General features: G+C 42.7%; 1 protein-coding gene across 1 annotated transcript in view; it reads left to right on the top strand.

Annotated features, from left to right (window-relative positions):
- Window positions 1–5,541: 5,541 nt before the first annotated feature.
- The window catches only part of stab1 (stabilin 1), a 54,077-nt gene continuing 49,860 nt past the window's right edge, over window positions 5,542–9,758 (top strand). Inside the window, exons 1-7 of the mRNA XM_084349317.1 lie at window positions 5,542–6,060; window positions 6,747–6,874; window positions 7,014–7,129; window positions 8,817–8,902; window positions 9,117–9,186; window positions 9,335–9,430; window positions 9,569–9,688. Coding sequence (XP_084205443.1) covers window positions 6,007–6,060; window positions 6,747–6,874; window positions 7,014–7,129; window positions 8,817–8,902; window positions 9,117–9,186; window positions 9,335–9,430; window positions 9,569–9,688 — 670 coding nt within the window. The 5' untranslated portion in view covers window positions 5,542–6,006. The remainder of the gene's footprint in view (window positions 6,061–6,746; window positions 6,875–7,013; window positions 7,130–8,816; window positions 8,903–9,116; window positions 9,187–9,334; window positions 9,431–9,568; window positions 9,689–9,758) is intronic.

The raw sequence follows: 9,758 nt of genomic DNA, 5'->3' as shown, positions 1-9,758 counted from the left end.
GTCGCTTACAACAAGTAAAAAAAATAGCAGGTGGTGTAATATTATTCGCTATTTAAATAAAACTGATTTAATAAGATATTCTCATAGTAGTGCAGTGATCAAAAGATAAAACATTTCAGAGGCGTAAAATCCCATCTCACAGTATTATAAACATCTATGCAGCGTCTGATAGGCCTCGTGTTACAGGCGAGTTGCTTCAGGCAACGGTGAAAGACGAGGCGAGTTCAGTTCACTCTGTACCTTACCTGACCTCACAAACAGTCGGTTATGTCAGTTGGTAACTTGTTGAGTAAATTTTTATTCGCTCCGCACAGGAAGTTGAAAGTTTAGCCGGATTGGTTTGTCAGCAGGATTACACAAAAAAAATGGGTCTCAGCCAAGATTAGACCGTTCCAGGATTTTTTTCATTGTGAAATAAGGTGCTTTTTGACAGTTTTTGTAAATTTTTCAGGAAATAATGCTAAAAAAAAATCTGGCGTAATTAGGTGGCTGGTATCTATGAGTGAGTACACAAGGGGACTGTCGGGCCTTGGCGAAGGTATTTACAATGATGGACAAAACTACCGAAAGAGGATTTAAGTTGTAATCAAGCAGAATGATCCTTTAGGCTCAGTCTCAGAGGGTCCACTGGGGGTCAAGCATTCAACAACAGATGATGTTTCTACTGTTTTGAAGACAATTTTGGGGGCTTTCCCTCGTAACCTCAGTATTTCTAAAGTCGAGAACCTTTTGTCTTCCCGAGGAAGACAAACAAACACCTTTAAAAACTTACAGCGAAAGAATTTACTCGAAGTTCCCGTCAGCAATTCACCGCTCTCTCTGCTCAGCAAGGTTTTGATGACTCGGCGGTTCAGCAGCACGAAAAGCACCGCCACCTTTCAACTCGTTCAGCTTCCTCTATTTCCTGTCTGTTGGAGCAGCTCGTCATGAAATTCAGCTGATTTCCTTTTTCACGGACACTTTAACAGACTGGGGACAGAGATACTGTACCAGGAAGTGTCTGATCAGCAAAACCGGCTATCTGACCTTTGATTGGTGTTCTCTGGGTTCCAGCGGGTCAACTGACCAATAGGAAAGAATTTCAGTCCCAGACTTCATTTGAAGATAAAACTGTCGTAAAACAAACAAATTAAGTTGCCTGAAACTTCATGACACGGAGAGGCTGGATCCAAACAGGATGATGTGCCGTGATGACATGACGATGCGTTTTGAATAATAAACAGGGTCGACAGTCGGGCTGGGAAGCGGTGTTTATTAGCTCTGCCCAGGAGGTTATGTGTGGCTATTTTCTCATGAAGTGCTGCACTTGCCTAAATGAAAACAATTAGCTCATATAAGCTATGAGTGTTTATCATTATCTAAATAAGATTTTCTGCTATCAAAATACATTTAGAGGGATGTGCTGCCTTGTTGCCTAGTAGCCTGTTATGTACTTGGGCTTTTTCTCAGGCTATATGAACTTAAGATTACCTCAGCGTGTAGCTAACTGAGGCCTTTAGAGGTCTTTCGGGGTCAAAAACATTTCACCCAACCTGAAAGTGTTGGGTTAGGTTAGCTAATAGTTCAGCTAAGCAACTAAAACTTATTCATGTGAGCTAACAGTTCAATTCAATTGCAAAATACTTAGGTACAGGTTAGCTAACGTTTTTAGCAGTAAGTAGTTTTATTCATGTTAGTTATCTGTCCTGTACTCAGATTAGCTAACAGTTTAGTTTAGCAGGTAAAATGTATCTGGTTAGCTAATGGCCCCGTTTAAGAGAAAAGTTTGGATACAAGTTTGATTTAGCAGCCAAAGCAGTTTGATTCAGATTAGCTAACAGGTCAGATTTTCCATTTATATTTGGTTCTGCTGGACTAACTGTGCAGTTTAGCAGCTAAAACAGAGTTTGGTGGAAAATCTCTGATCCAGGTTGCTAACAGTTGACACTGACAACAGTTTGGTTCAGATTATTAAACAGTTTAGCTGCTAAAACAGTTCGGTTCAGTTTAGTTGACAGTTGAGTTTGGCGGCAAATCTCTGATTCAGGTGAGCTAACAGTTGACACTGACAGATGTTTCATGTTATCTTAACAGTTAAGCAGCTAAAGCAGTTTAGTTCAGGTTAGCTAACAGGTCAGAACAGTTTAGCGTAGCCACTAATATGTGCTTTAGGTTTGTTATGAGTTCAGTTTAGCAACTAAATCAGTTTGGTTCGGTTGAATTTTGGGTGGGTTTGGTCCTATAGTTTGAGATTCAACTGGCGACCCAGTGTTGTTGAACATTTAAGTACATGTATTCATGATAATGGGAGGTTTTCCGGATATTCTGTTGAATCTCAGAGTCCTCATTGATAAACAGTTGGAGCGGAGAGACTTCAGGGAACACCAGACGGATGTGACACTGATAGTAAATCCTCTCTCACTTCCTCTTATCTTTCATGCCTTCTTTTCTTGTCTGTTCAGCTGTTTTCCAGTTCAGAGTGCTGATTGGAGGCATTTAGTGAGGTTGAGACGGTCACCGGGACATGGGCCGAGAGACATCCACGACCTCTGGCTCCGGCCCAAGTGTTTCTCTTTACTCCTCGATTCATGTTTTTCCTCACATTTTCAGGAGTCAGCAGTGACAGCGAGTGTGTGTGTGTGTGTGTGTGTGTGTGTGTGTGTTTCTTGGTGCCATCATGCCACATTCAAAGATAATAATTATCATGGTGTCCTTCTCACCATGTTTTATTTATTTGTTCTTAATCGTTCAGGCTCAAGGCATCACAGATATAAAACCACATCACGAGTCAGGACACCGTATCAGCCGGTCGGCAGCACGCAGGGACGGCCATTATCTCAAACCGTTGATAAAACAAGTTGTGTAACAGAATTAAGCCTTGCGTGGTCCGACAGTAACCCCTTTTTATAATGTCAGTATGTACACTGATCAGTACACATCATGCAACCACCGTGACCTTGACATTTCTGGTTCTGAATTGATTGTAATAATTTCGATAATCCCCTTTATTTATCTTCTAGCATCACTGTTGTGACAAAACACCTGTAAAATATGGACTTTCCCAGCAGCCTCAGCTGTTCTTTGCATATAATGCTAATTAGCAAATCTTAAAATGCTAACACGCTAAAGCAAGATGATGAAGATGGTCATTTTTTTTATGTTTGCATGACTGTTTATGCCCCCTTTAGGTATGAGAATAGATGCGTACGTCACGAGCCACATACTTCCACGCATCCTTCACTTTGGCATGGATGTTAAACGATACAACCAGTAGAGGGCGCCGCTCAGAGTCAAGTCGATCCTGCACCGAGCTTTTCCTTCACCACCGTCCAACTCACATTTAATTCCTGTTCAATCTCCTCCCAGTTGTTCTGTAGTCACTGTTTGTCTCTGTCAGGGCGAAGTAACAGCATACAGATGTTGAAAACTTCTCACCAATTTGCATAACCTCTCCTCAAAAAGCCATTTTTTAAAAAGTTCCTCTTGCCTCTTGGCGTAAACGGTTGGCTAAACAGCTACGCCTCCCCCCAGGACAACTGGAGTGTGGACAGACGACTCCATCTGCATCCATAAGCGTGTCTAACGTTGAGCGTAAATGAGCCTTTAGTCTCGTTAGGGATGTAATTCTGGAGGACAAAATTCCTGTCAAAAATGTCTCTTTAAACTGAGAATCAAGTACATTAACCATTTTTACTTTGTGCTAAAATTTCTAAAAATAATGTCCTTAAGAAATATATTTCTCAGTGTCATCATATAACATTTAGAAAATGACCTTTTAAGGCCGTCACTTTGACATTTCATATATAATTTATTTTAAACTCTAAAATTTAAAGGACAACTGGATTTAAAGTCAGAGCAGAGACAAGAAGAGACTCTGGGAGGAAGAAGTGAACATTAGCTTCACAGGTTTGAAAGGCACAGCTGCTGATTATGTAGAAATTCTGGTGAAATTTGTGGTGAGCGAGTGACTGTGTGACTGTGTGACTGTGTGACTGGAAGGTTGCTGATTAAATCTCCCATCTGTGTCTGGAAATCTGACAGGAAGAATCTACTGCAGGAGACCCAGTGAGCAAGGCAGTAAACCCCGGCGTACTGCAGCAGTTTATAGTCCGCCTGCTTCCTGCAATTGTTCTGCCTGTTCGCAGTTTGACCTTTGACCCCCCCCCCCACTCTCCTGTCAGGCTCACCTCGTCGCGTCTATCATGTGATCATCACACTGAATTGAAACGGGACAGAGACTCGGCTTCCACATTTGTTCCCTTTCATTCTGAGAAGCAGACGAAGAGTTGTGTGAGTTGACGAGGAAATCCGTCCAGATCACGCCGCCCCGCTGGGACGACCAGGAGGGGAAATCCGCCAAAAACTTCCTGTCAGGAAGAGAGAGGACTTCTCACAATCTCTCTCTGTCTCTCTCTCCCTCTCTCGGCAGACAGACCTCATCGTTAAAAGCAAAAATAATATAATGTTATTTGCTTTTTGCAGTTACTCAGTAGTAGTGATGAAAGAGTTTTCTTTTTCTATCCATACATCCACTTTATTTGAATCATCCAAGAAAGACAAAGAACAGTTCCTCAACAAAACCCTGAGCAGGTAAAGAAGAAAAGTAAGCATCCTCAGGAGAGGGAAGATATCCCCGTCCTCAGACAACCTGATGTGCAGTGGGAGCAAATTACAGCTGATTTTTATTTGACATGCAGTAATCCCACTATAATAACTTGAATCCAGGGTTTGAATAAATAAGAGGCTATGTAACAGATAGAATAAGCCAAACAAACATTCCCAATAATAGCAAAAATAATAGTGTATTGTTTTATTATGTCATATTAAATAACTGTTCAACTTCCAAACAGTCAGAATGTTTAAGGGGCAGGGTACAAGAAAATAAACAGGGCTTCCCAGAGGGCACTTTATCATGTTTGATCTACATATAGTCGTACAAGTGTGTGTGTGTGTGTGTGTGTGTGTGTGTGTGTGTGTGTGTGTGTGTGTGTGTGTGTGTGTGTGTGTGTGTGTGTGCGTGTGTGCATACCGTGTGTCTGTTAGTGTGTGACAAGTTCAATCAGTGTGACATTCCCGCCTCAGATTGTTAAATTGGACTCGTTTTCTCCAGTTTTTCAAAAGTAAGAAGCAAAGATTTGATGAAAAGTCAGAGAAATAACCATCATTTGTGAAGTCGCAAGTTCATTTTCTTTCTTTTTTCCTCACTTGTTGTTTATCTGGTGTCTGCTTGGGTGTCCCAGTCCCAAAGTTGGAAACCAGTGGCCTATAGGAGCTGCAGTCCATGTACAATAGTCACCAGAGCTCTTGATGGAGGGAGGGAGTGGTGTTACTTTAACTATTGTGACTTGAACGAGTGCTACTGTTACAGCGGCTGCTGCTTTGCCAGAACTAATACAGCTACTACTCGTCCTGCTGCTGGTACAACAAGGGGAGTTGTAGGAAGAGATGACCTCTGCTGGGAGGTTCCTACTGTGCCAGTTTCTGTTGTGTTTTTTTTTCTTTCTCTTCCTCGATTAGAGAGGAAAAGACGTGACGCCAGCAGCAGCTCCAGCCTCTCTGGCTGCTCTTTGCTTCGTAGGACACTGAGCTGAGAGTTAATTTGTTGGCTGTAATTTGTTTGTTAGTTTCTACATTACAGGGTTTGTCGCCTTCAGGCTGAACATGAGCAAACAATACTGCTGATAATCCCAACTCTGCATGGATCCACCCTTTAGTTGTTTTAGTTTTTTTAAAAACTTTTAATTACTTATATTTTTGCGTCTATTCACAGCAGGTAGCTTTTAGTTTTCCTATTGCTCCCGGAGTTCAAGTCTATTGTTTTCTAAGTTTTTTCCTGCACAGAGGATGTTGTTATCTGTGTGTTTTTTCCTGTAGCGAGTAGAGCTGCTTGTGAGAGGAGAAAACTGATGTAAAGATCCGACGCTGCCTGAATACGTTCCCTACTTTTTCTGCTGTTTCATTGTACCGACTGAGGAGGACGCCGGGCTGGTGGATTAATTGTTCCCCCTGGATGTGCCACCGTGAGCCATGCTGCTGCTCCTCCTGCTGCTGCTCTGCCTGCAAACTTCACTGCAACAACAGGTATCACACCTCCAACAACATCACACTGAGATACTGTACCACCTGTTTATTCTCTCAAGGTATTTTTTTGCTTATTTCTGCAGAAACTAAAACCATTTTGGACACAACTTTTCACTGAATGAATGAAACTTTGTGGATCATATGGACTCAACCAAAGCTTTTTTAATAAAAGTGAAAAATTTAGGTGTAAATGACTGTGTTGTACAATACCAGTAACTAATACAGTCCTGACAAAAATACAACGTAATGGAAGTGTAAAAGAGTACTGTAGCAATTCATGATCATACTTCTGCAAAGTTGGAGGACTCACATGAGACGGATGATCATTAGAGGCAGAGACATGCTGACATAGTCTCTAGAAAAGATCAAACTTCATCCAGACTAAATCTTTCAGCCGTGTTTGTGGCTCTGTGCTGAGCTAAAGGCTTCGATCAGCATGCTAACGTGCTCGCAGCAAGTGCTGATGTTTACTCATCCAAAAAAGTGAAAGGATCTATGTTGTCGCTAACACTGGTGGAAGTAAATCTAAGAGCAAATGGTTGTGTATTAAAAACAGGGCTGTTGCGATGCAGCTGCACCATCTTAGAAAAACAAGTTTCTGCAAACATGAGGAGAAATGTTGAGAGAAAGTGATATCAGATTGTAAACATTGGTCGTGCAGTCATAGATTTCCTCTGCTCCCTCAGACTGCTCCTCCTGGTCGGTGTGATGTCTCACAGAGGGAGAGCCTGGACACCTCCTGCACCTCTTTGGCTGCCTGCGCCACCAGCAGCTGCCCCCATGGCTTCAGCAGCGTGAGCATCACTAACTGCAGGTATGTGACGGGTTACAAACACACAGATCTTTTAAAGTAGCACACGATTGTTTTCCCCCTCTAACACACACGCAGACCTTCACCGTACTGTAGTCAACTGTGGCTGAGTTGTTCACCTCATGTTCACTGTGTGCTGCAGTTACGTGGTGCAGATCGGTGGCAGGGAGATGGAGCTGGAAGGATGTCAGCACATGTGCGTGAGGAGGTACCTGCAGCCACGATGCTGCCCACAGCACTGGGGACCTCTCTGCCTCCGTAAGACACACTAACACACAAAGAGTGAACTCACATTAAACATGAGTGAAACCTAGACCCTTTTTTTTTTACATTTTGTTGATGGACTTGCATTACTATAGCGCTTTTCCAGTCTACTGAGGCTCACAGCGCTTTACAACACATGTCATGTTCAACCATTCACACACACATTCATTCACTGATGGCAGAGACTGTCATGCAAGATGCAAAGCAAGGGGTTCAGTATCTTGTTCAACTGAGCCAAGGATGCTTCGGCACGCAACCAGGGATTTGAGCCAGCGACCTTCCGATTACTGGACGATCCGCTCTACCTCCTGAGCTGCAGCCGCCCCACGTTTTGCTGCCTAAATGACTAATAGCTACAAAAAGTTTTGTAGTTGGTCTAGTGCATCGTCTCAGCCGGCAGCTGTGACGCAATTGTAATGGCTGCAGTGTAATCCTTTGGGGCAACTGTGGTAATACTACAAACTCAGAAATATTTATTTTTTCCATAACTGCATAATCCGCAACTATTTTGTTAACTGATTAAAATTTTAAGTAAATCTTTCAGCAAAAATGGCAGCCAGGTGCTCTCGCTCTAACGTGATGTTATATCCTGACTCAGAAGGTCGCAAACAAAAAGGGCGACCACACAAAGGCAAACGTTTTAAATAATATTTCCCTAAATCAGATTGATTGGACCAAATCTAAAGCATCTCTTATTGAACACAACCAAACTAAAACCGTGCTGGTCGGGAGCACGGGAGACAGAGAGAGAGCAAGAGGGAGATATCCCGCCATCTCTTGCTTTTCTCAGTTTTCTATCATTGTAAACTGACTATATAATATAGTTAAGGTAGTTGTTTATTTAGATAATTACTACATCTACACTGTCAAGAAGAGACAGAGAATAAGCTGTCGGACAGGACACTGTAAGCGCCATTTTCCAATTGTCTTTTAATATAAAACAGTTCTGGCTGTATGGCCAAAGCTTGTCTTTGTTTGGCAAAATTTTTAAAACATGAGAGTCGTGCAGATAAAGCTGAAGACTCATCTCTGCTTAACGCTTTTTCTCTTTACACTATCATGCTGAGATTAACCAGACATTCATCTCACAATCTGATGTCCCTCAAAACTGGCCTCTCATAACCTCTCATTATAATCTCACACAGTGTGATATGACGTGTCATGCATAGGTTGTTACTAATACTGATACTAAGTGCTTTTTATGGTTGTCAAGGCCAGAGGAAGGATGCGGGCCAACCTGAGTCGTCGTCTCCCACAGCCGCTGCCTTCAAGGGGGTGGCGGGAGCGTGACACGATGTCCTCTAGTCTGTCATCACACTGTGCACTGCCTGCTCTCAGCTTGGCATTGATCTCATTTAGGTTAGCATCTAAAAGCAGACAGAAGTAAACTAAAATACTTCAAGGATAAAGGCTATTATTCACTGTCATCACGGTCTCAACAGAAAAATTCCACTCTATCTGTAGCACTTTCCTGCGTTTGTGTTTCCTTCCTCCTCTCTCTCTTTCTCCTGCCGTCTGCCCTCAGACTAATCAATAGGACAAATGGCAACCATGTGACCGGGACACATGAACCTGCAAGATTGCAGTTATTGCACAGGAGCCTTAGACAGACACAAAATTGAATCTTTTAAGCAGTGAATAGTGATCGTTTCTAATCACCTGTTCACCTGTCTGTCTCTAGCCTGTCCCAGCTGGTCAGGGAAGACCTGTAACTTCCATGGAAACTGTCAGGATGGAGACGTCGGTAACGGGACCTGCGTCTGTGATGTCAGTATCCCGTCTGACTGTCTGTCTTCGACTGTCTTGCCTCTGACAGGAGTTTTAGATGTTTTTTGTTGTGTGTTTGGTGTGTTTCGGTTATTGTGTTTGGGTGGGGAGGGGACACGAGGGAAGTTGGAAACATTGTGGGTTTGTAGGTTCAGATTGTTGACATGTTGGTGATACTGCAAAAATAATAATTAGGAAACTTTTCTCTCTTTAGGAGGGCTTCACAGGCTTTGCCTGTCAGGAGTGTAAGAATCCAAATCTATATGGAGACAGGTGTGATAAAGGTAGGCTCTCTCGCTCCTGAAGTTTCTGGCAAACATGTGGTCTTAAAAAATAAAACAATAACACCTCCAAATGTGAAGACTACTGTATGTTTAACAGCTGCAAAAACGTTCCACAGTTGTTTGACTGTTTGTGTGTCCGTCTGTTCAGTGTGTGACTGTCAGCATGGAGTGTGTAGTAGTGGTCCAGAGGGTGATGGACAGTGTTTGTGTCAGCCACCGTACACCGGGACACGCTGTGACCAAGGTGAGACCATGACATGCTGGTTTGTCTGTATTTGATTACATAAACCAGTGATGAGTTCATAGTAACAATTGAACACAAGCTACATGATGTTTAATTGTTGTCCACACTGAGCTGCTGTTGTGTCTGTGATTTTGGCAGTGAGTACCAGCACCAGGTGCAATAACTGCAGCCCCTACTCATACTGTAAAGGAGAGGGAGACGCTGCCAACTGTGAATGTTTGCCTGGATACAGGAAGTCTCCGCAGGGAAAATGCGCAAGTAAGCACACGGTTCAAAAGCCATCTCCAATTCCTGTTTGATTTCATCCCAACGTTTTAGTTTAAGGTGT

This window comes from Pagrus pagrus (genome assembly GCF_965226575.1).
Source record: "Pagrus pagrus genome assembly, chromosome: 3".
Classification (NCBI taxonomy): Eukaryota; Metazoa; Chordata; class Actinopteri; order Spariformes; family Sparidae; genus Pagrus; species Pagrus pagrus.
Note: the sequence above shows the minus strand (reverse complement) of the source record. Positions and strands in the feature narration are given on the sequence as shown.